General features: G+C 33.9%; 1 protein-coding gene and 2 pseudogenes across 1 annotated transcript; 1 reads left to right on the forward strand and 2 right to left on the reverse strand.

The window, feature by feature from the left end:
* Positions 1-818: 818 nt before the first annotated feature.
* LOC120184352 lies at positions 819-13994 on the reverse strand (annotated as a pseudogene).
* Positions 13995-15132: 1138 nt separating this feature from the next.
* LOC120184299 lies at positions 15133-17721 on the reverse strand (annotated as a pseudogene).
* A 2353-nt stretch (positions 17722-20074) lies between these two features.
* Positions 20075-20503, forward strand: LOC120184275 (2S albumin-like). The gene has a single exon (XM_039188776.1). It carries the CDS (start codon positions 20075-20077, stop codon positions 20501-20503), a length of 429 nt encoding a protein of 142 aa, XP_039044707.1.
* The last annotated feature ends 6475 nt before the right edge of the window (positions 20504-26978 follow it).

Consider the following 26978-nt stretch of genomic DNA (forward strand, 5'->3'; position numbering starts at 1 on the left):
GTCGATTCACTACTTTCGTTGCCACTGTTGTGATCCTTTTTGTTATTATTAGAATTGAACACATGAGTTTTTCCTTTCTACAATTTTAAGATTTAAGATTTAATTATAATAAATTAAAAGAGAAATTAGAAAAAACCGAAAGCAACTCTCGATAATTCTAGTTATTCAATAATTAATTTTTATCATAATATTTCTTATTAAAAATAAATTAATTTCATTCTTAAATGATAAATGATATTATAAATAAACTTCAAATTATAATACGTTATTTTGATATTAATATTGAAATTTTACAAAATATTATCATATCAATATTGATATTTAAGTACATATTTTAACATAATTAAATGAACCGAGAGTATAATATACGAATTAAATATTGGTACTATCTAAAAGTACCATATTATTCATACAATATCTATATCCACAGTTTAATATTCGATAAAGTAGTTTTGAGTATATTATTTAATATTCATATCTTATATTCAAACACCAAAGAGTTCATTATCAAATTATTTTAAAATCTATAAAACATATACTACGTTATAATCATTTCAATTTAATAAAAACAATTATCGATAAAATCTTTGATTTTTATCAGCTATGATAGATTCTGTTTCGATTAATTAATATGACATCGTCGATTCGATCCGTAACTAAAATAGATCAGAGATGTTACATTGATATCAAGTTCATTTCTAAAAACTTTAGATAACCTATACGAGTAACACTAAATTAAATTTGCCCATTTGGCCAAAAAACAGCAGGGACACAATCCAATTCTACCTATTAAGAATTCAGGCAAACTGGAAGTACAATCAACAGAGAAAACCATCCCACTATTGCAACCACAAACCGAAGGTACCAAACGGTCAACACTCAAGAACATATCTAGGTTTAAGTATTATACAAAAACAAGTCGGTAATATTGGCAGATTCAAACAAGGATAGAAGGGTGTTATTATGCTCAATGGAACAACATTCGACATAACCCGAAACCATTGGGGAGAACGCGAACTTACAAATTTGTCGCAAACCAAGTTTCTCTCGCTTAGCTTTCGGTGAGCAAAATAAAGAGCTCATCATCCGTGATTGCACCCTTTTCCATAGCCCTTTCCAGAGCACTTAATCCGCCACCATCTTTGATCATTGATCGTGCGCTTCTGCATGGTATCGGTCAAATTAAAACCGCGCAATAAATAAAAAACATTATATTAAACGGAATCTCTAACAGGTTTTTATCAAGCATGAGCAGAGCAATAAATGTGATGGATGATGCGATCCATTAATCATATGAAATTGGGTTTATCGAACAATGCGGCATGTGCCAAAGCTTCCGTCTTCAGAATAGGGTTATCAAACAATTGAAGGTTATATAACTGGTACGCATTTGATGTGGTATGTGGCATAAACCAACGCCACATGACCTCTCTGGAGGTACTGTGATGTCGATTCGGGGATAGCAAAGCACCAGACCACAGATGGTGGTCTTGGGCTCTTGGCTAAGTCCCAGATAAGATGTGACTAAAAAATCTTGGCATATACATAACTAAAATTAGTATGCATCATTTGGGGTCTGAGGCTTAAGACATCTTTGATGGTGTCATCTATTTGTCAGAAGAATCTGATTTCTTGTGGATAAGTAATTAAGCAAAATATACAGCCTACCTTCTTAGTAAAAGCTTTGCCAATTGGTTGTTCCCTTTAGAAATGCAATGAAGCAAAGGAGTCCTGCCATGGAAGTCGCGCATATTTATATCAGCACCGAATTGCAGCAACAGCTCCACCATCACAGGATTGCCATATTGGCATGCCAGATGCAAAGCTGAACAACCTTGTAAACAATTCCCCGGCTCATTTGAATCTTGATTCGTGGACAGGTTGATGGATCTTCTTTTTGCTATCAAGTGACGAGTCTTGTGCATCAACATGGTGATACGACTCAACAGTGAAAACATCATCAAAGGTGATATTTACGATATTGGTGTCTGACATTGCAATTAGACGATACACTTCTTGCAAATTATTAGTCTTAACTGCTTGCCAAATGTTTGTCGAGTTTGGAAGGCATCCAGGTTGCATTGCATCTCTGACGATTAGCAATTTCTCTACATACTGGTTAAGAGAAGGAATAATGTTAAGACTTGTATTGAAAATCATAGTATTTCTTATCATAGTAGTGTGGGAGATGAAAGACTAATCTAAACATCAAGAATTCAAAAAATAACAATCATCTAAAGGGAACGGGTGTATGTGCAAGTTCACCCGCTTTTCAGCAGTGAACGTGAATGCGAATGGCAGCCAGGCGTATCAAGGACAAAGAATCCAACACGAGATGATAATGAACACAAGGAATAGCATATCATATTACCACAATGACTTAAAAGGAGATGAGTATGCAAGAAGTTCCCTGCTGACCAAAAAACCAGTCAACTGCCCCTTAAATTAAAAGGCTAGTGCAAGTGAGTGGAGAGGAGGAAGAAGGAAGAAATGCATTGATAGTTAAGTATGAATTTCGATGCATGGACATCAAGAGAAAAAGAAATCCAACAAAATACCTTTGCATTGATGTACTTCTCTCTATGGGAAATCGGATCTTTGGGGCATGGTTTTGTTATTGATGTGCCAAGGGCATTTGACTCATCCACTCTGCAAAGAATAACATTTGAACATGAAATGGAAAGCTATTTACTGTATCTAGAACACAAAATTAAGCTAACAGCTCAACAAATTGTTGACCTTCAGTTCAATACCAGCGTTGGTCTCCTCAAATTCACCCTTTGAGAACTTAACCGATTATCATGCTAACATATCTAACAAAAATAGTGTATCTTTTTTAAAAAACAAATTGGCACAGTTTAGGGGGAAAGGCTGCAATAAGGCAAAGAACAGGAAAAAAAAGAAAGAATGTGATAACTGCTACACATCGTCAGATTCATGAAAAGAATTAAAAAAAAAATAAGGGTTTTACTTTTCCCAAAAACAAAATAGAACCAAATAAAACATTAGAGGAAATTATACAAAACCCAACATAAGATAAGATTTTCCAATTTAAAGTTCATCATAAGAAATAGTATTAGAAATTAACAGATCAGTCTAGTAGCAGCATTTTCATTTTCCTGTTAGCCTCAGGAAATCTTACCTCTCATTCCGAAGGAGTGAACCTTCCCATACAGAGTTACAGTAAGCATTACCCAGAGAACGAAATAATTCCACAATCGAAGATTCCCACACTTTAACATCTAATGTCAGAGATCTCACCTGTATGGAGAAAATGAGTTTTTATTTTATCGAAAAATATTAAAATGCATGAAAATAAATTTCTTTTTGTCAACCTCCTCCCTCTTTATTTGTTCCCTTTTTTAAGGGTATTTGTTCTTTTGACTTAAATTTTCTTCTTTTGTAGATAAAATAGCAAGTGGACTGTAATTCAACTCATTAAATTCAGAGGTTGGAACGTAACAGCTCATATAATACCCTTCAATCTCTCTACTATAGGAATAAAATTTCTGTAGTATTAATGTAAGTATATAACTACATCACAGCTAACAGCGACACTAAATGTTTAGTAATACCAAAGAGCTTAACCTACATGCTTCTACGAAACCTTACAACGGTTGAAGACCAAATATACATTATTAACAATAAACTGAAAACCAACATAGCAAAATTAACAAAAAATAAAAATGGTTATAAAGTCTTTTCCTCTTCTTTGAAGAATAAATTGCACCTTTGAAATGTGTACACCAAGATTACGGTGCACACCTGAACATTCAATGCATAATAATATGCCAAGATTAAGAGACGCCCAATCTGGCTCAGGAGCATTGCACTCTGCACAAACATCATTTCCAGAAATTTCTCTGATTACATTGACGGGATCTGCTCTGTTGCCAATTCGGTCAATCCCTAAAGGAGGAAGGCTCTTAGGTGACCTAGCATTAGAAGAAGCTCTGCGAGTAAAATCTTTATTCTCCACAAGCTTTTTCCCCCCCAAATGCAGCCACAACAGACCACCAAATCATTATCAGTAGCATTTCATGAGATCTATCAAAATCACAAAAAACAGAAAAGGAATGGCTTTAAAGGGAAATAAAAGAACCTGCTGCCTGATACGATAGTTGAAAAGAGATGTAATAACTGCAGTTATTTTATTAAACCAGTCCATTCTATCTGCCCCATTTTCAGCCTGAACAGAACAGTGACAAAAAGTACCAGCACAATCATGAGGAAAACAATACAATCATCACATTTGCTTATCTAATTTAAACATAATCGTAATAATTGTATCACAATTAAATTCAACAAGGGATTTGATACATGCTTCTTTCTCTTTTAAGAGCATAAGACCATAGCATCAATCATCAAGAGTTCAAACTTTGGTCAATCTTAAATAGCTATAATTAAGGTTTCATGAGATAATTTACAATACACAAAGTGATGATATGCTTCTTTCCCTTTTCATGCTCTATGTAGTCAGCTAAGTGTATCATAATGTGACCTTGATATGCTTTAAACCACATCCTAAAGTTTAGGAAAGTGAAGCAAAAAATATTTCAATTACCGATCAACATCACCTGCAATGTGTACGTTTTCAGTGGAGATATGATCCTGAAGCAAAGCCGTAAATCAGTATCTTCTGTGTCCATCTTTATGGTTGAAATATGAAGATCAATGGGATGGTAGCCCAAAGTATCTTCATTAAATGATGATGACCGATTATGATTTGCACGAAATCTTGAAAATACACCACTATTGTGTTCAGCCGAACCAGCATACTGATGGAGAGAACCCAGGGAGTAAAGAAGAGAAAGTAAAATCATAACTCATCAATATCATTTTCACTTCATTTTTCAAATAGATTTATTGTCTAAACTTAGCCTTTATGCAATTTTTTTTCCATTGAACCATCTATTGGATGCAATCTACTACCTATACACATCGTGCTTGTTTCATTTCAATTTCAAATTAACTCTAATATCTGCATATCTGAGCAATCTGAAAATTTAGGAGAAAACATGAAACCAACAGTAAAATTCCATGGGCCTTCGGGCTGCCAATAATTTGAAAATATTTACAATAAGTACAAACACTATATCAAAAGCTAATTATGGGGAAGATAAACCACTCAAATATACTATATGGGCTTTCAAGTTGTCGATATGTACATAAAACCCTCCCCTATAAATATCTGTTCATTCAGAAACAAAATGGGAAACATCATTAAGCAATTGAAACTTGGGATTAATAGCCTGTAAGAACTTTTGCTCTAAAATCTTAAAGGACATATATGAGATACCGACTGATAATCACCACTGAAAAAGCAGATATTGTCAGACCATGTTCAAATCAACATTTTACCATAAAGTACACTCATGCAACTTAGAAGCCTTCTCTCCCTCCAGCTAAACATAACATTTTACTACAAACTGTACTCATGCAACTTAGAAGCCTTCTTCCTAATGAATGAAGGTTAAAATTGACTTTTAACTTTTCAGCAGCCAGACACAGCTACTTCATAACTTTGAGCATATCCTGACTACAGTGTATTTTGAGTTAATAAGAGAGAAGAGAATAGACAGTAAACATATGAAGTGCTTCGATAGGAATTCCAGTCTCTGTCGGACCCTCTATTATGTCCTGGACCTTTCTTGGATCTGGTCAGAGATATTGTATCAGTTATTAGAGAACAGTCAATTGTACTTCGTTGTGTTAAGAGGAGCGTTAACGCGAAAGCTGACGAACTAGCAAAACAAGGAATAGGGTAGAGGTTTCTGTCCTTTAGGAGGCTGGGGATCATGGGGTTGGTTACTGGTTGTAGATGAAGTGTGGGATTCTCCTTGTTTTGGAGAGGTTTATGATGATTTTTGTATTTGATTCCCTTGCAATTGATCTCATTTGGTAAAAAATCCGAGGTACTCTTTTCCTCCTTCCGCTACTTTTTGGATAACTTTATAATATTCCGAAAAGCATGAAGGGGGTTTTTAACGAGAACTCCAATTCTTATCAAAAAAAAATTAGACACATTTTGTCACTTCATCTAAAGGATTATTTGAAAATTCATGTAGAAATACATTTTTCATTCCCATTTCTCTCCAACTCTAACCAAACAGACGGATAAACATGAGGCAAAGAGAAACTGTAAGTCTGCTCTTTTCACTTGTGAACTTGCTAAGTAAATGGAATCAATAATCTCCCTCCATTTCACTTCTTTTCTCTCCATGTTTTCTCAATTTGAAAATCAAAGTTATAGCACTCAAAAAACCATATAACGCATATTATCGTGTCACACCTCAAATTTGTCAAATTGATTAAAAAACATCAAGATGAAAATCAAGAATACATGATCCCATTATCCATAATCTTATTTAAAAGACAACATGTTTCATGATGAATTGTTAAACTTGATCAATGAAGGACAGTGACGAAGTAAATGTAACATACCATTGGTTTGGTACCCTTATTCCTATAATAGTATAAAGTTCCTTGACTATCGAGTACAAAGAACCTCCTCTTCCAATCTCCCCTCAAACTAGAAGAGCGTTTTAACAAATATCCTTGTTTGATTATCTGGGTCTGAAAAATGAATGAAAAAAATATAATATTATTTCACCCTCGAAATAAAATTGATGAAATAAACACAATGCCAATGCGATAGAATCAGGAAAGAATATCTCCAACTCACCTCCCCATCTCCAAAGGACCGCATGATTGCCTCTATGTTTTTGTTTGTGTTGACGCCAATAACATGAATGCTACCAGAACTTGTTGACGGATCTATGTTACTAGAAGCTCGCAAAGCATCTATCTCAGCTTGGGTCCTGAATCCTTGAATACGTTTTTCAAGCGTATCCTTCTCAGCATTTGCTAATTCCTTTGCTTGTTGAGCATATGTCAATACCTGTTATAACAAACCATGTTAAACTAATTTAATATAGAGAAACATGATAAACAAATGGGATCACAAAAACACAATTTTAAGATGAAAAGTGTGGTTGTGTTCTATGCAACGTAAGACCATCTAAAGAGACATGCATGAAAATTAGCATTTATATAAAAGAGAACACAAATCAATATCTACAATTGAATTCAGGAGATGAGTTCTATTTTACACGGACTTGGTACAAACACCAGATGATATCACCCATATGTTTCATTTGTCTTTTGCTATAAATTTTAGACTCGAGGATTGGACACTTAAAATGATAAAAATATAGAATTATTTGTTAAAAGAAATGAATAGACCCCCAACACAACTCTTTTGAAATATTTTTTCTGGGCCAATATGAAGATTGCATACTAATTGGGGCCTATGCCTACCCAAAATCTCATTTAAGTTTAAATTGTGCAGATCTAGTTTAAAAGTGTGAGCTTGAATTCAAGTGGTATTTCATTACTATAAGTTCCAAAGATCATTAAAAATAAAATTCAAAGAACTTTGATTAAGTCATGGTAACCCCTTCAATCCTGAATCTATTATTCTTCCTCCAAATTTGTTACTTTTTCCTCTCATTATTATTACTTTATCTTTTCCGTCTTTTCTTGCTCTATCTTTACCATCATAGGATATTTCTTTGCTTCCTATTTTCTTCTCTCCTACTTTATCCTTTTTGAGTGTAACTTACAGTCAATAACTAGGTATAATCTTTTCGGTTTAATGATTTTTGGTTTGGTGTCAAAACCAAATCCTCGAACAGAATGGTTTTTCTTAAGCCAGCGACCCAGTATCACCTTGACTTTCCAATTTCTTTTCTTTTGATTTCTGAATTGGTACATGTGCAAGAACCGAGATAGCGATACTGTCGACTGCCAAGTCCTTTTGTTCAACACCATATAGACTAGTATTCAGCACCCATATCCATTTTGTTCGTGACAACAAGGTAAGGTGCTTTAAATAGCTTAGCCCATGTAACAAAGTATGAAATTCACGGTCCAAGAATCTCAAATAAGGATAAACCATGCAACTAGATGAATCTAGGATAAAGATAAGTTTACATGCATTGACACTTGACAGACAGAACTCTTAGGCATGTTAACTCCCAAAAGAAAACACACAATAATACAGCTATATGTTTCTTGTATCTGTTTATACTTTGTATCAAAAAAAACTTCTAATCATATGCTTGAGAAAAGATAACAGGAGTGCAAAATTCATATTTCCAATTTCCAATGCATCCAACATTGAATTCATATTTCATAGGTTCATAGCTAATAGCAGAGCCAACTTTCCATGGAAGATTGTTTTGAAATCACTGATTCTACTGATTACATGTCATTGACTATTTTTAACACCATGGAGCAAAATCCGAATTAAATAATCACTACAGTTAACTGGCAGTGAAAATCAACATTTTCCCTCTCTAAATGAACAGTGTGATATATTACCTGGTGAATATATGGTTCCAATTGGCTCAATAAGTCATACCCCTATGACAAAGCAATCAATTATATTCAGTCCACAAACACAACTCGTATAACTAGAAAAAGAAAGTTGGAAAAGAAAATACAAACCAGCTTAAAATATCTAAGGTGGCCATCCATAATTGCACTTATAGATTCTAGAAACTCGTACTTCTTTTTTGCTTCAATATTCATTAGAGAATTTACCTGTTTTCCTTAAACCAAAAAGAAAAGTTACCAAACCACGAATGGAATGAATGGAATGATATCAATAATAGAACAAAAATAAACAGGGAGCTTTGCAACCACAGTAAACATACTAAATTGAAGCGGCTTCTCTCGAAAGCAGATTTTGAATTCTGTAAATTCTGTCAAAAATAAAACCCAATCCAAACAAGAGCACAAGCCAGGTTAGTTTTATTAGGGGAAAAACAATTGCACTCAACAAACAAGGTCGGAAGTTATCAAGAAAACACAAGAGATATGGACAATGATAGGGTATAATCTGAACAAACAATGCAATCATTACCAAAAACAAAGCCAAACTTGAAGAAAAAGAGGTATTACTTATAGGATATCAGAAGGAATGTTTAAGATTTGCACTTAAAGGATATCTAAAATTTTTCTCCTAATGTTCAAGATCTGAACCTGATGAATATCCAAAATTTGCGTCTAGTGTCAGAATTTTACCTAATGGACTCAGAGGTATTTAAAATTGTCAGGATCAAATATGAGCATACCAGAGACAACATGATTGATACCTATGCAGAAATTCAGACAACTGGAAGCATGCTGTCTTCAGAAAAAGGTAAGCAAAGAGGAAGGCACAACATTAAGAAATATAGTTCAAATACAAAACAAGTACCATAATTACAAGCTAAAATGATATCAAATCCATAATCAAGAGCTCTCACCTTTCTTTAAAACATGTGTGAAGTCAATATTTCAAAAGGAAAGAGCATACCTCTTCTAGCACAGCAACAACATCCTCTGGTGTGTTCTTCTTCAAAGAGACAAACTTTTCACGTGCCTGGCAATACAGAACATTTGGTAAAAAGCATTATCTATTACAAAAATCAAGGAAAATTATGCTTTTAATGGTTTTATTATGCTTGCTCGGGGACTTAATAAAATTTAAGAGAAAATAAGCTAATATTTAAAACTTTATAAATCAACTGCACGTACTTTTTAATTCACAGAATCTGTATTACTAGAAACACTGGAGAATTCATGTAGAAATGAGACATCTTCAATAATGTTTACATAATATTGAAGATAGTAAACCAGTAAAAAATATGTTTGATGCAAAGAATATTCTGAGTTTAGAACACACGAAACATTTTATCAGGTTACTGATTTGGTTTCTTGGTTATTCAATTCTATTGAATAGCTTTTGATTAGAAGATTTCTGATCTAAGAATTGGATTGTTCCAAAATTTACTTGAAATGACCTCAAAAGTAAGGGCGAGAAAGCGAGAGAAACAGTGAAGAAGATTGAAATTGTCATTACTATGAAAACCCAAAATTAAGTTCATTTCAAAAAGGAAGTTTCTGTTGTGTTAATACCTGAGCACATCCATTCATACTTTGTCAAACCGTTGGCGAGACTCCTGAAAAAGACAAGAGGAGAAGGGCTGTCATGTAAGTTGGAAGGGCAGGAGGAATAAAGACATGAATTTAGCTCCATATTCTAATATAATTAGCAAAAAGAAAGAAAAGACGTTAAAAAAATGTGGAGCTGTGATAATGAATGTAATCATTATATTTCCTCATCTGATTCATTCTCCACCTCACGCACCCACACACCAAACTCCTACCTTCAGAATTTATTGTATTCAAACAAGACATCTCAAGCCATAGCCATACTGCAAATATTGGGCTTCAACAATTATCAAGAACTAAATCCAATATGTTCATCCGCAAGGAGTTATTATGCAGGCGATATACACTCTCCTAAAACACACTACAGTCCATAACTTGGATAAGAAACACTGTAATATGTCCTGGGCAAAAAAAGGATCTTAATATGGTTATATGGCTCAGTATTGGGTTCTATTCATTTTAGGGTCATATTTTTCCCAACATTCTGAGTTTAATATTCCAGAGTGGATTACTTAGTTTTGCTATTCATTATGAAGACAATAAGAAAGACGCAAAAGAGGTAAATTTAGTGGAAAACGTTACATGCGAAAGGAAAAGGAATACTCTTACTTGAAGTACATGGATTAAATAAACATATTCTTAGGCAAACAGCAAACTACATGGATACATGGTATGGTAGGATAAGGGAAAAGAATATGCTTCAACCCAAAAACAAGTGAGACAAGAGAAAACATAAAACTCAAACCACAGAAGTAACAAGAAACTAAAGAACGATGTTTTATGCTGGAAGAAATATTTCAATGAAGTTTGGCCCCTTCTAAAGTGTTTCAACTTATCCAAACATAGCACATGAATAGACTAAAGAAAAAATGACAAGTAAATAGGTTTGCTATAAAACCAAAGTGGGTTTAACAAATAACAATCATCCTACATCATCCAATATACCTAGATCAAATTTGAAGTCACAAAAAAACCAAGGAAAGCGTGGCAATCATTAACAACCCATGGTGCAAGAACATCCAATTTTCAATGCAAAAGCAAGTTAATCCCAGTGACTTGGACTATGGAAATGTGACAAGTTAATAACACCACCAATTCCAAATTGATGATGATCAAAACCACCAAATTTATAAAATGAAAAGGCTGAGATAGTGACTAAATTATCTTCACCTTTGCATCTTGCAAGTCAACAGTTGAAAAGTGCATTAGCCGATCAATTAAGACATGCTCCACCTGTAATGGATTATTCAAATTTCAAACTATGAAATAATATTTAGCTTCCCAGTGGCATGAAGCAAACTCTCCGATATAAAAATGTGTTTTAAAATTAAAATTTGCTCATCTGCAATTACGCTGCAAGTGACCTTAAAATTGTTAGCACTCATGCAACATATCCAATGCTTGGTAATACTTTTATATTAAAGAGCAAGGTAACCTAACCGATTTGACACAAAGACATCAGACAGAAAATGAGGAATTTAGAAACTAGTTTCCTATGTAGAAATTAACACGTTAAATACTTTTTAGAACAAAGCTACAATCTGATCAGGTGAATCTACTTTTGGTAGAAGATATTTTTCACAAGGCTGTAACAAGGTACAGGTAGCGTGCATGCATGTACTTAGCATGTTTATTGAAAGACAAATGGCAAAGGTCCTTGATTTATATCACATGTCAGCTTATTAGGAGTTGATACCTTTTATAGGCACACCTTTACAAATGCAAGTTTAAAGGTACATGATATCAGTCATCTAGAAGCTTAAATTCTAATTATGTCTTTCATACTCATGTTGGGAGTAAATCCATAGTGATTATGACATTAGACACAGCGTTTTCCCATGTAGTTTCATTAACAGATATTTTACGAATGGTTTATAACACCAAACGACTTAGAAATATATACAGGCATACCAATCCCTAGAGATCTTTATATATACTGAGGCACCAACACTATTTAATCATGCATAATCGAGTCAAAAACGAGGCCTGAAATTCTTATAAAAAAAATGTTGCCAAAGAAAATCACACTGGAGTAAAATGTTGGTAACAAACCAAATATATTTGTAATAAGCACTAATAACTAATAAGACAAAGACAACGTATCCCAGTCTTATTCAATCGTATAAGAAAGAATAGTTTTTTTTTCTAGATGGTAAATTGATACCCACTTGTGAACAAAGCAACTCCTTATAGCTAGCAAGCTCACGAAAGGCATTGATGAACTTGGACATAATTGGCCCTGCAAAAGGAAACATTTAAAAAAAATAAGGTAGAATCTTCAATCTTTCAGCTAGGTAATTCTATCTTCAACAGCGCAAATCAGGAACATAATTTTCTCCTTCTACATTTTACATCATAATCTTTGATAAGCAAATTTGCCTAAGGCACAACAAAGGGGACAAAACATTGATTCAAACAAATATAGAGCATACATAAAGAAATAGATAACCAACGAAATAAAAATAAAGCATTAACTAAAAATTCTCAACCTCCTTGTACAAAAAGAGAAGAAAAAAAAATCTCACAGTCATTAAACAAGCAAGCTAGTTACCTGAGGCTTATATTCACTTAGGAAAACTGAAGCAGCTAAATACTTGGGCCTAAGCAGCAGTTCAGTAAGAGGAACGGAAACTAAAACCTTAACCTTCATTAGTAATTTAACGGACCAACAGCTCTCATGGAACAAAATGAATAAAAAGAGATATTGGCTACCTCCTATGGAAGCACTCATAGGATCATCATGTCCGCAACCAAATGCTTCTAAAGCATCAGCAAAGCTATTATCTGCATTATATGCTTCTACAAGAGCTGTTCTGCAAAGCAAATAGAGATAGCAAAATAATTAGCTATATGTGTGTGTGTTTGAAGAGAAAGAGTGAGAGATCTTAGATAATTCTTCTTATGTTTTACACTTTTAGTCGCTAAAGTGAGCCCTTGAACCTTATTATATCCTTTTATTTTATTGTTTTTGAGCAATAAAACTATTTACCCTTTTTATTACAGATGAAATTATACAACAGGCACACAGAGAGGGCAAATTCAATGTTAGATTCTCAGGGAGAGAAGACAAAAAAGATACATTTATATTAGAAAACAAATTTTTGAACTCAAAATTTAAACCAAGCTTGCTAAGAAACTGATGCTTTGCACATTCAAAATATCTTGTCAGCTCGAACTTGAGTACGTGTCGGATAAAGCATGCATCCAGCACAGATACCTTCAAATTTCAATCATCTAAAAGCTTTTCAATATATTCAGAGGATCATATTCTCATGCCCATCTCCAAGTATGTGTCGGACATGAGTAAATGGTGATTAAATAAAAAAGAGCAACATAGTTGTCAGTCAATATGGCGTGGAAGCGACAAGCGAAATGGCAATCAATCAGAACAACCGTAATGACCTAAGAATGAAACTTCTTAGTCAGAAATAATAATATCCATAAATTAAAACAAACAAAAATTAAATACAAGAATTTCTAGCAGGAGTATATGAATTAGTGAAAATAGAAAGACGGAAAAAATGCATACTTATACTTTATACTCCCTTCGGTCAGCGTTTGACAGCGGTTTTTCAACTCATCAGCCGTGGATTCTAGAGAACATATCTGTTCAATCAACAAACACAACTTGTTTACTTTTTCAGAAATAAAGAATAATTGAATGACAAACTACTAATCAGCACAGATTCCATGGAGATTTCATTATTCAGTAATAAAAATAAAATCATGAAACGGATTCACATTCGATTGATTGACTAATAAACAAATTTGAAAAACAGATAAAAAATATATATAGTTCTGGAATCACAAATTTTAAATGATATCGAATTATGGAATTACCTGATTTTGAAACATAGGAGAATCTTCTAGCTTGATAAACGCCGCCATTGCTATTTCGCTTCTTTTTCCCGAAACTCGACACTGCAGACTCTCGGGGTCTCAATCTCGGATCCAGAAATGAGAATCTCAGAAAACAAATCATTGTCGCTGTTGAATTAAATTATAAAAGAAAGGACATGGTGGATTTGAAATTTCATTTGCTTTCGGGCCAGAAGTCTTTATCTGGGCCTGGATACTTTGAACTCACATCTGAGTCCATATTGAATTGGGCTATGGAGTCAAGGAGATTCCTACTTTACCATGTGGATGGATATTTGACTTGATTTTGATGATTTTCGACCCAACCAGTGTATCGAGTACTTAACCGTATGTGGATTCTGTTGCTCATGGCATGGTCGGAAAAAGATGGATAGCTTGACGAGAGTGATAAAATTTCACACCTTGCGGGCAATGACGGGAAACTAGTTGTCCCACAGGCCACAAGGTATTTGAGCATACTTGTCTACACCTGTGTAACCTTTAATCGTGTTTTGCCTTCTGTATGATACAGACTGTATCCAGATGATGATTTTCGGCTCACCAAGCAGGAGCCAAGGTGCTGATCGGGTATCGTTGAGCTCAAGGTTCTTCGATGTATCTGGTAATGTGTAAGCCACGGGAAAAAATTCTCCTGTAAATTCATAAGAAACCGGTAGGATACTCTTCTTCATCTTTGTGTAGGCAAACACTCAATTCCAAAGTTGAGTGCCACCATGGAAGAATTTGTAGAAATCCCAATTTTGGAACCTAAAATATTTACCCACCAGATATCAAGTAAACCCTGGCACCAGATAATAAGAATGATGAACTGTTTATCATGCTATGTCTCCAGATAAAAGAAAAAAAAAACCATCAAAATATCCCAGCTGAATTTTGCATTGAAGCTTTCAGGTGTATAATCTGTAACTTGCTAGCCTTATTTGGTGCTTGATTTATAATTTCTTGTAGGTTTTTTATCTGATTGTTTGTGTATTTTTGGACCAATTCAATTGTTTTGATCAGATCAATTTCAGAGTTAGAATGCATTAGCCGGTAGTTTTTAGTTTCCTTGTACTTTTCTTACCTTTTTGGATAAAATCTAGTTGGGAGAATTCAACCCTAAAATATATAGGTTTTTAATTATGTTCCCCCACCCCCCCCCCCCCAAAAGATACATCTGATAAGATTATGTATCTTTACAATACAATTCTGAAGTGGAAGAATGAAAAGTTTGAATGGGAAAAGAATTAGCACACCTAAATGCAATGCCCTACCTACCAAGTCAAGCTACAACAGGTAATTTTATATGCTTAGATGTTCTTCTCTGGGCAAGCTCTGCACGGTGTCCGACCATCGTCCCGGTGAATGATTGCTACTGTTTGACGATACATGAGCTTCAGCCCTCACATCTCTTATCATCTTCAAAACCTCCCTCATCGCAGGCCGATTATCTGGTGCAATCGCAACACAAGCCATTGCTATGTTCAAGAGAGCTTGAAGCTTCCCTTCAGATGCTTCATTACCCGAGCTGGGCTCATCGCCGGACTCAGTCTCTCCTTCTCGGACCGATCTTACCAAGTAGGAATATCAGAACCGTGTTCTTGAACAAGGTCCTGGAAAGGAGTTCTGCCTGTTAAAAGCTCCAGGAGAAGAACACCAAAGCTGTAAACATCAGCCGGTTGAGTTGGCGACTTCCGGATGTCCCTGCATTCGGGTGCCCTGTAGAAAAATGTAGCAGCACCAGGTTTTTCCACCAGGTCCAGATCCCGGAATACGGTGAGACCATAATCTGTGAGGCAAGATTCGAAATCAGGACCTAATAATACATTAGAGGATTTCAAATTCCCGTGAGTTAAGCCCGGATTTTGGTGAATATAAAGCAATCCAGTAGCCAAGTCCTACGCTATTTTCAGACATGATGTCCAATGAAGAGGCTTTCCACCACCACAAGTTCTCGTTCCTACAGAGAAATCCAAAAGAAAATAGGTTAAAACTCGAGGGGTGCAATGTTAAAACTCTAATTTCGAAACTTTTGAACCGAAGAACGGATTGAGCTTCGACACTTTCAGAACCAAACACAATCTATGTTACCGGAACATACCAAAACATATTCGAACATGAGTACGAAAGTATAGTTCTTTAAATGTAAAACGTCAAAAACACATACTACCCGATACTCGTTCTAGTGCAAATAATGTACAATGGGAGCAACTGACAACAATAACATGCTGGGTGGTCAGGCTTGGTGAGTTGTCATATTACAGCAACTCACCTTTATAGAAACTCGGCTTTGTTACACAAATCACCCTGAATTGTCGTTGTTTACCTAAATCTTTACGATGATGATTGATAGAGAAATATTATATATATATATATATATCATATTTCCAGATTAAACAATTCCCTAATGAACTTTAACTGAGTTTATAACTTCGAGTTAAACTCGTATTTCTTATTAAATTCGATTCGACTCACAAATGCAAACACAAAACGGAAATAATCAAATAAATGAAATTCGAGACTGTGTCACCGACATACCGTGAATGAGAGAATAGAGGCTTCCGTTGGGGAAATAATCGTATACGATCAAGCGTTCCTCTTTTGCTTGGAAATAAGCTCTAAGTGGGACCAAATTGGGGTGTCTGAGCCGTCCGATCAGTTCGACGTGTCTCTTGAACTCCTCTAATCTCGGGTACCTTGTGTCTTTCAACCTTTTAACGGTCACTATGAACCCGGATTCCATCACGGCCTTGTACGTACTCCCCATCGTACCCCTCCCCAACGTCTCCGCCGATGCCTTCAACAGATCTTCTAAGCTGTAATTCATTTGCTGACCGCCTGTGCCTAAGAACACCAAACTCCCTAGACCCTCACTCTCCCAAAACCCCCCTTGTTTCCCACTACTACTACTTCCCATGCCACCACTCCCTCCGCCGCCGCCGCCTCCACCGCCCACCTCCTCCCCTACATTAGCAACCCCTTTGCCTTTAACATCATTTCCCTTGCCCTTTCCACTCCTTTTGCTAACAAAACACCCCAAAAAAACACAAACAAGTAGCAGTGAAAACCCACCCACAACGCTTCCTATTATAATCTTGATCAACCTGGAATGCTTTTTCGATGTAGGGTGAACCGGGCTCATCGCCGTCCCGACATCGGCCACCCGACATGGGTTTTCAATCTGTTCGCCGCAAAGATCAATATTACCCGAAAACGAAGAAATGTTGAACCGAACCAGAGATGGGGTCACAGGGATTTGACCATGGAGTTGGTTGTTCGAAACGTTGAAGAATCTAAGACCGGTTTGGATCAAAGCCGGGATCGTACCTTTGAGTTCATTGTCTTGTAAATAAAGAGTGTACAATCGTTTGAGTTTGAGTAAAGAAGCCGGAATCTGACCGGTGATTCTATTTCCCGACAAAACAATAGTTTTCAACCGATGTAAGCTCGTAATTGATTCTGGGAAGTCACCGGTGAAGTTGTTTTCGTTGAGAAAAAGTAATTTCAGATTGCCTAGGCCGGGAAGGTCGGGGATTTGGCCGGAAATGGAGTTGCTTTTGAAACTCAGGACCCGAAGTTGATCCAACCGGTTCAAGCTCTGTCCATCTAAAGAACCAGACAAGTTCAAGTGTTCTAAAACAAGCTTTGTAACTCTCCCATTCAAGCACTCCTTGATTCCTCTCCATGCACAAACATTGGTTCCTTTCCATGGCAATGAGTTGAAAGGATCAACGAATGATTTCAGTGCCAAAAGTGCCTCTGCATCACCTGATCTAACATGTGGAATAAGAGAAAGGAGAATGGTGAAGATGAAGAAGGTAAGAAAGCAGTACCTTGAAACAAAAGGTTCCATTTTTCTGTGATCTTCAAAAATAAAATACCCTTTTCAAATCATCGTATTTAAAACAATGTAAAACCCCTGATCCGAATCGATTTAAATTGCTTTCACAGCCCCAACTTCAGATCTGTCATTGTTTCAGCGCACAAGAAACTCGTCGACTCAGTGAAATGACATTGGCATTTATGGTGAACGAGGAAGGGGAGCGGCTCGCAATGGCGAAGTAGGTTTTTGTGCTGAGGCATCTCATCTCGAACTCGTTACTCGCAATACTCACGGACAACTCAGCGTAAACTTCACGTGAAATCTCAGAACTCGCAGACCCATAATATTATACTTATATAATTTATGTATATATTGCACCCATGGATTGTATTATATTCCTGAGAGACCCAAATTTCTAAATTATTTTGGGCTGTTCAAATTCTCCTGATTGTTTGTTGAATGATACATAGCCTTTTCAAACCCTAAAATTCTGAAGCTTCGAGCTTTTTGAAGTTCGAAAGATGGGATTTTTCTCTCTCACCGAGTCAAAAATCCAATTTTTCTTTAAAAAAGAGTACCGAGATTACTATGAAGAAGAAAAACAAATACAGGTAAGGAGTTCGGTGGTAGAGACTAGAGAGAACAGATCTAACCGTGTTGAATGTAATAACTCGAGAGACGGACGCTGAGTTTCTGAGCAGACTCAGTAAATGGGTAAAGGAATTGGAAGCAAAGAAGAGAGTAATGATGTTGAGTAGGGGCGTAAACGAGTTACTCGAAAATTTGAAACAGAGCTCGTTTCGGTTCGAAATTCGTGACTTTAAAATTTTTAAATTTAACTCGAACTCGAAATTCTGAACTAAAGTTCGTAAGCAGCTTAAAAATGCTCGAAATGAAAAAAAAATCTTAAACTTAACTCGATTGAAGCTTTAAACTCAAACTCGAACATGAACCTTAAATACATAAAAATCTTACTGTATTTAAAAAAAATATAATATTAATATTATTAATAATTTATTTTTAAAAAAAATAAATCTTAATATATTATATTTTCAAGCTGCTCACGAGTTTTACGAGTCGAATATCGAGTAGCTCATTTCGACTCGTTAAGAACTCGAATTGAGCTCGAGCTCAAGTCGAATCTATTCGATCCAAATATTTATCAAATCTTAATCGAATCGATCTCGAGTAGCTACTATTTATGTCGTCTCACTTCCCGCCCTAATGTCAGTGTCCAATCCATTAAAAATGATAAGCAATTGCCTGAAAAATGTATTATTTTACTGACATACACGTGGCGAAAGGTCGTGAGCGAGTTCCTCTATTTTTATACTGGATAAACAACACCATTGGGTCACCAAATATTATCATATTTATGTTTTAATCACTAAATTATTTTTTAGTATTTCAATTTAAGGTTTCAAATCACGGTTCGAAAATGTGATAACACCCGCAAAATAGCGGTTTCGCCACCGTCCGAGTCACCCCTACACCCGCAATAGCGCCCGCAACGACCACAATCACGAAAAAACCCGAAATGATTGAAAATGCGACCGCGACCGCAATTTAAAACCCTATTTCGATCATTAATTTTATATTGAAAAAAATATAAATAGTCATTGATTATATAATATTATTTTATTGAATCATTTGACTATTAAAAATTACAAAATAATTTTTCAACTATCGAAAATTTCGTTGTTGAGTCCTTCAACTATTTACGTAAAATATATTATGTACTTTACCTCTTATATTTATTTTAATCATTAATTGTTAAACTTTTTTTATTTATATAGGTAACTATAAGACAATATATATTTAAAGATAACTATTAATCTCTTAACATTAAACTCTTACACCTCTAATATTCTCAGTATTTGAATATGAGTCCTCAAGTAAGAACAACAATTCCTTTGCCACAAATATCACTTTATTCGTGCTTAATTATTTAATTTTAATGAATATTATAACGTTATTTAATATAATAATTTTAAATTTTCAAAGTTTATATAATTCCAAATATTTATCAATTATTTTAATTAATCTTTATTGTTTGTAAATTTTATAATATGAATATATAAATTTTCATTATCACGAATATTTTTAAATCTCACTAAATATATCAATAACACCACATACCGCATACGTGGTACAATGATGTCACTACCAAACAAAGTACTAACAAACACCACCGAGATGCAAAACCAGGAGTTTACATTACGTGGAACCAAAACTCAAGCTCTTGTCGGAAGAATCCCCCCACCTCATCATTATGTATTCACTGCATGAAAGAAAGCTCCACGTATCTTTTCTTTTTCATGCAAATTATATTTTATATATATATATATACACACACTCCCTCTGTAAGTAAAATGTATCACAAAATTAATAATGGCGAAACCCACACTATTAGCAGCTTCCTTAGTGATTGCACTTTATATGGTTGCCGTTGCAGCAGCTGCTCCCCACTCCTCCACTCCGGGTGGCGAGTACTCCGAACACGCAAGAACCAAAGGCCTGAACCGTTGCGAGAAATTCTTGAGGGAGAGCTGCCGGAGAGTGAGGGATGACAGCTGCCGTCAGCGGCTGCAGTTATGCTGCGGGGAATTAGAGCGAATTGAGGCGCGACGGCGGTGCACGTTGGTAAGACAGCTGGTGAAGAGACAGCTGGACGATTTCAGTGGTAAAGGAATGCGAGAGATGTTGCAGAAGGCTCGAAACTTACCGGCTCTGTGCCGCATGGGAATCGGCCGCTGTGACATTCGAGTTCCGGTTCCACAGTCTTGGTTTACTAATTATGGCCCTGTGATTGAATCCTAATGTTTTTGGATTACCTCTTCCTGTCTTGTTTATCCGGTTTCTCCTCGGATTTTGATTGCAATATCACAGTTGCAGTTTCAATAGTATTTTGATTCCAATACCTTCTAATATACAAAAATAATCCTTATAATGTGTGTGTATACATATATATATATATATTCCTATTGTATCATTGAGCTTGGACCCTTTCCTTGAGTGGATCACATTTCTTTTGTTTTTTAATCACAAGTTACTAGACCAATCATAATCCTGATAAACAACGTTAATCTGGCCATCATCATCGGCCAAAAGATGTTCCAGAAGCCTTGACTGCGTTGAATCCAAGTAATTCATTACCCATTTTAGGGTTTCTCTCTGTCGTCCAAAATCTTCGTTATACCTGCAATATATATATATATATATATATATATATATATATATATAGAGAGAGAGAGAGAGAGAGAGAGAGAGAGAGAGAGAGATCCTGCTCAAGAACTTGTTGCATGACTCATTTGGTGGAAGAAAAAAATACAAAAAGAGAACTATTTGATGATTCGAGTTAAATAAATGGTCCTGGAGTTCATATTAAACCGTATCGCTCCTCTCTGGAAATACTCCTTGGCAGCACATACCAACTCATTTTCAACGCCGTCAGCTGTGTAAAACCTCACCGCCGGGCTTGATCTCGTCCCATTGCATAACCCAAAATGTTATACTCGGGTTAGATTCGGGTGGGTCAAAAACTTGGCCTGTACAACCCATGACCACCCTTATCTTAGATCCTCTCAATTTTCTTTCTCGATTTAATTCTCTATTAAACTAATTGTATCGCAAAATTTCTGAACAAGATCCAAACATTTGAACGATAGATTAGATATCACGGTCTATAAAAAAGTTAATGAAAGTATATAAAGAATAGGAAAAAGAATAAGAAAACCTGCGGAATTCTTCACTTTTATTGATGCCATTATAATTAACATGCAGCCTATTATCCGATGCATAAGCTTCCAGAACGGCGAACATCAACTTGGAAACCAGCCGGCAAGAAAAGATGCCGATTTGGGCTCACAATCGTGGCTCGAAACTCGAAAATTGAAGCATCCCACTATAAATGACTCGTGTTATGGGAATCTATACAAGTGATCTCCTTCTTCAAACTCGTTCTCTGCACCAAAATCAAACAAAATAAGTAATTATATACTAATCTATTTTTTTAAAGAATAAATTAAATAATCGATCAAATCGAATAATATTCAGTGGATTATGCTTAAATTATAGGGTAAAGTATATAAATAGTCCTCAAACTTTTAGAACACTTACATTTTGGTCACCAAGCTTTTAAAACATATAATACAGTCATCGATTTTTTAACAGGGTACAGTGGATTATGGTTAGATTATATGGTAAAGTTTGATGACTGTATTGTAAGTTTCAAAAGTTGAATGACCAAAATACAAATACCTTAAGAGTTCCGGGACTATTATTTACTTTATCCTAAATTATATGCTCAATTGGGTTACTGTTTGTGATGACTTTCTTACTCGAAAACATGGTGGAAGAAGTGCTTATGTCCCATATGCTTTGCACTCATAATGCCCTGTATAATTTATAAAAGGACGAAAAACATGTAAATAATAAAGTGAATATATGTTTTTCATATATTATAATTATATTTTGATTTTTTTACCATTTACCTAAAGGATTATTATCTCATACAATAATAATAAAAAGATCTAAAAATAAATTATATCGATGTCGTCTATCTAATTTAAAATTTATGATTATAAGTTTTATAACTTAGGATTTGAAGTCTAAGTCATCTAGGGATGGCAAAAAAACCCGAACCCGACGGGAAAAATTGAAAATCGAATTAAACGGGTCGGGTTCGGAGATGATAAATGGGGACGGGGACGGGGACGGGGACGGGTTTGGTAATCCCCGCCCCGATTACCCGATTACCCGCCCCGATTACCCGCCCGATACCCGACCCGATAAATATTAAAAATAATTATTTATATATATATATATAATATTAATAAATTTAATTTAAATAAAAAATATATATTTATATATTTAATTTAAATATATATATATATATATATACCCGGCCCGATTCTCGGCCCAATACCCTACCCAATACCCGGCCCAATACCCGTTTAAATAACCGTTTATGCTAAACGGGGATACCCGTTGCCCCGCGGTTTTCCCCGATTACCCGACGGGGATCCCCATTTAAATCTCCGCGGTTTTTTAAACGGGGACGGGTACCGGTTTTTTAAATGGGGACGGGGATGGGGGACCAATACCCGGCCCGAACCCGGCCCGTTGCCATCCCTAAAGTCATCATTCAAATATGAAGGTTGTGCGACTAAATTATTTTTTATATATCAAATATCTTTTATATGTATATTGATTTTCTTAACTTCTATAATTATAATATAAATTCTTATAAACTTTTTAATAACTTTGCTTAGTTTTTAAAAATATTTAAAAAAAATATTAAAATGAAATTTTAGTTATAATTGAGAGGCTAAATAATATCCCATAATATATAATTCAATCAAAATCAAAACAATTTTATTATTAAAATCAAAATAATCAAATCGAATTTTTTTTACACCGCCGTCACTTGATCCAACAAAACCACCATAAATAATCTGTTATCAATTTATAGTCAGGCAAACTTTTATTTAATTGAAAATTTTATTTATATTAATAATTAAAAATGAAAATAAAAATATAAAAAATTAACCAAATAAACCACAAGGTTTTTAAGCCTAAGAAATGAAATCAATGTACTCAAATGAGAAAGAATCCATTGTTTGAAGTTTATGCCTAATAGGCCCATCTAAAAGTTATTGGGTATAAAAGAAGGACATAAGAAAACACAATAGGACCTAAAGATTATATTGGAGTAATAATGTTTTAGGGGTAAACTATCGAAATTGACATTTTATTTCATAAGTTTTCACCTTTGGTCACTAAATTTAAGAAAATAACGTTTTAATCATTTATATTATCGTTTTATAACATTTTGGTTATTGGGGGTGTTAAACGACATTAGTTTGATGACATAAGATGTTAGAAAATGGAGTTAATATTAGTTTTATCTATGACCTTTAGATAAAATGCTAATTTAATCCTTAAATTTTAGATAAAAATAATAATTTGACACTTAAACTTTGTATAAAGTATCAGTTTGATGCTTAAACTTTAGATAAAATATCAATTTTACGTTTAAAATTTAGATAAAATATCAATTTTCCTGCCACTATTTGTTGCTCATAATCGTCATCGATCACTACTGATCATCGTCAATAAATTAGGGATACTTCTAGTAAGAGCTAGAAATGACATGATATATATATGTGTGTGTATATATATATAAGGATTTCATTTCTCTATCACAAATAATAGGGATTGATTAACTTACGATTACATTGTAAAAAGTAAAATTGAGTGACTTGATTGATGCAATTTCAATAATTAAATGATCCGATTGATCAAATTAAAAGATCAATAATAGTATTAAAACTCTCATATAGTTTTTTTTTATTAATTTGGGATAAGTACAAAGTATATGTTTAAAGATACCTCATAGAATAACAATAATCCTTTTATTACTGAAGTCTCTTTTCTTTTTTTAAAAAACTAAGGTGATTATAAGTAGTATATGTTTTAAATAATCTCAACCATTTGACGTGAAATCTTAATCACTTTGATGCAGTTGTTGGTGTTCAAAATCATGACCTTTATGAATAAAAATAATTCTTTTAACCACGAAGGTAAATTGGTTAGTGCAAATGAGTTTTGTTTTAATATATAGTTGTGAGGTTAACTTTCTGTAAAAGTTGTGATAATGAAAATGACAAATTAGAATAATGTTTAATGATATGGTTTTATAGTGGCAACTTAAAATTTATTTATAAAATAATATAAGGACCTGAAAAGTTAAATTAATTAACAAATCAAAAGTTTTAGGTTTCATTTTATATTAATAAAAGATCAAATGATCATCGGATTCATATATATATATACCCATAAACAATCTTTGTAGTGGATGTACTCATAATTTCATTGGACTAAGTTGATGGGGGAGAAAAAAAGGAGTTTTAATATTCTATTAAAGATAAATTATAGTTTTTCAACTTTTAAGATATTTTTATTTTGATAATCAAAATAAAAAAAATATTGGAGTTAATATAGTTAAAGAAAATTTTCATTTCAATCACTTAATTAATAAACCATTAATGATCGTTAATGTGAAATGGTAAAAAAATTCTAAAATTTATGGCAATGATCACTTATTATTCCGCCACTATTTTTATTACCGTTCGAAGGTTTATATGATCTAAAAAACATCGAATTACTCAAATTCTTCTTTTTCTTTCTTTCAGTGGAAACTCGAAAAACCTTCTAATCATCTTAAATTTCAATCAAAACAAAAAGTTAATACTTTCCGTTCCTCCACTTTCAATCGTCGAATGAACTTGAAATTAAACTATGTTAATCTTCTGGTAAAATAGAACCTTTTTACTATTGAAATTAACCGACGTTCCATTCATAAAATATGTAGTCTTTATGGAGGTTGCCAATTTAAAACTTTAGGTTTTTTTTAGATGAAAGCTTTAAGTGTCATATTAATTTTTCTTAATGATAACTCACGACAATGAACATGATGAAAACAATTTCAATGTAAGTTTTAAAAATTCAATGACCAAAATAAAAGAACGTTGAAAGTTTAGTGACCATCATAATAATTTATCCTTTATTTAAAAATACAAACTCAAATGCTTTTAAAAGCAAAAGTAATTGGATAGTTGGAAAATATAAATTACAATCTAATAATTTTATTTCGTCTCTTCTAAAAATAAAAGGGATAAAACTATGACGACTACCAATTGGTATAATGAAATGAATTTAAAAATATTTAAGTAAAATTAATAGTTCAAAATTTGATATTAGGAAGAGGGAAAATGAATTAAAAGGTTTGTATCATAATAAACTTTTACGATATTTAATTTGAATTAATTAATTAAAAAATAAATATTAGTAATTATACTTAAAAACAATGTTAATGGTTGGTTAACTTAGATGGTCGACCAACTATGGGTCAAATATTTTTTGGGTAAATCACGTGTTTAGTATCTAAACTATTAGTTTTAGTCTGATTTAATACTCGAAATTTCAATTTTTTTAAATCATAGCAAATGTTTAGTTTTTGTTTCATTTTAGTACTCCATTAAAAACTTAATATTAAATTTTAAAAAAAAGTTTAAGTAATAAAACATATCAAAACTGATAATTTATGTATTAAATATATGATTTATCTTATTTTTTAAATACTGCTCTGATTGGAAAATAATATATAAATTCACATAATGGGTTTCATATTATGTGTTTAATGCTCCATCATAGTAACATTTGGGCAGCACTATAGTTAACGTATAATAGTAATCTATGGGCTATATATGATCTCACCACTACATTTTCGATATCAGATTTAGTGGTACAACCATCCAAATTAATTATATAACTAATCAATAAAATTTCATCAAATTTAATTCATTTTATTTATTTGATTTTAATTTTATTTGAGATAAAAAAATTAATTATGGTTTGTATAATGTATAATGTTATACATATGTATATTAATTCATATGACATGTAAGGGTGAAGCCAATTATTTTTAGGAGTTAAACTTGAATTGAACAATCATAATTCGTCGGTTGTCTAACATGTTCATTTTTTTTCTTCATATTTTTTAAAATTATATGTTCCAGATCCACTAAGAGCTCTCTCATTTAGGGATGATAATGGGTCGGATTTAGACCATATCTAGTTAGACCCAGATCCAAACCCATTTTCATATCTTGGATCCAGACCCACCCTAGATCCACGGGTCTAGAAAATTGGAACCCAAATCCAGATCCAACGAATACGGGTCCAAAACAGGTCGGTTAAAAAACAACCATTTGACATATTTTTTTAACTTAAAAAGCTGTCATTGACTAATTTCACATCACATTTCCAATGGATAAAAGATCATTTTCAATACAACTAGTAACATAATAAAAAACGATAAACTAAAGTCTTAAAAAAACCATGGTTATCAAAATCGGACCGGACCGGCCGGTTCAACCGATTGAACCGTGAACCAGTGGCCTGTCCGGACCGGTTACCTCACAAAACTAGTCTGGCAATGAACCGGCTGAAAACCGATAGAACCGGGGTAAACTGGCTGAAAACCACAAAACCGGTTTGAATTGCCGGTTCACTTTTTTCTTTAAAACAAAATTAAACCAAACGACGTCGTTTGTTCAACAAGCTAAGTCAAATTCGAGTATTGCTGAGCTCGACTCGAACTCGAAAACTTTAAAAGTAAACTCAACTCGACTCAAAAACTCACGAGCTAAAAGTTATCAAGTTCAACTCAAACTTGAAATATAATATTAAAACTTGAACTCGAAAAGGCTCGAACTCAAAAAAAATTTAG

This window comes from Hibiscus syriacus, unplaced genomic scaffold (genome assembly GCF_006381635.1).
Source record: "Hibiscus syriacus cultivar Baekdansim isolate YM2019G1 unplaced genomic scaffold, ASM638163v2 tig00112864_pilon, whole genome shotgun sequence".
Lineage (NCBI taxonomy): Eukaryota > Viridiplantae > Streptophyta > Magnoliopsida > Malvales > Malvaceae > Hibiscus > Hibiscus syriacus.

What these genes read in the sequence shown, in the direction of transcription:
- LOC120184275 (XM_039188776.1), top strand. Translation starts at nt 20,075, where the DNA reads ATGGCGAAACCCACACTATTAGCAGCTTCCTTAGTGATTGCACTTTAT.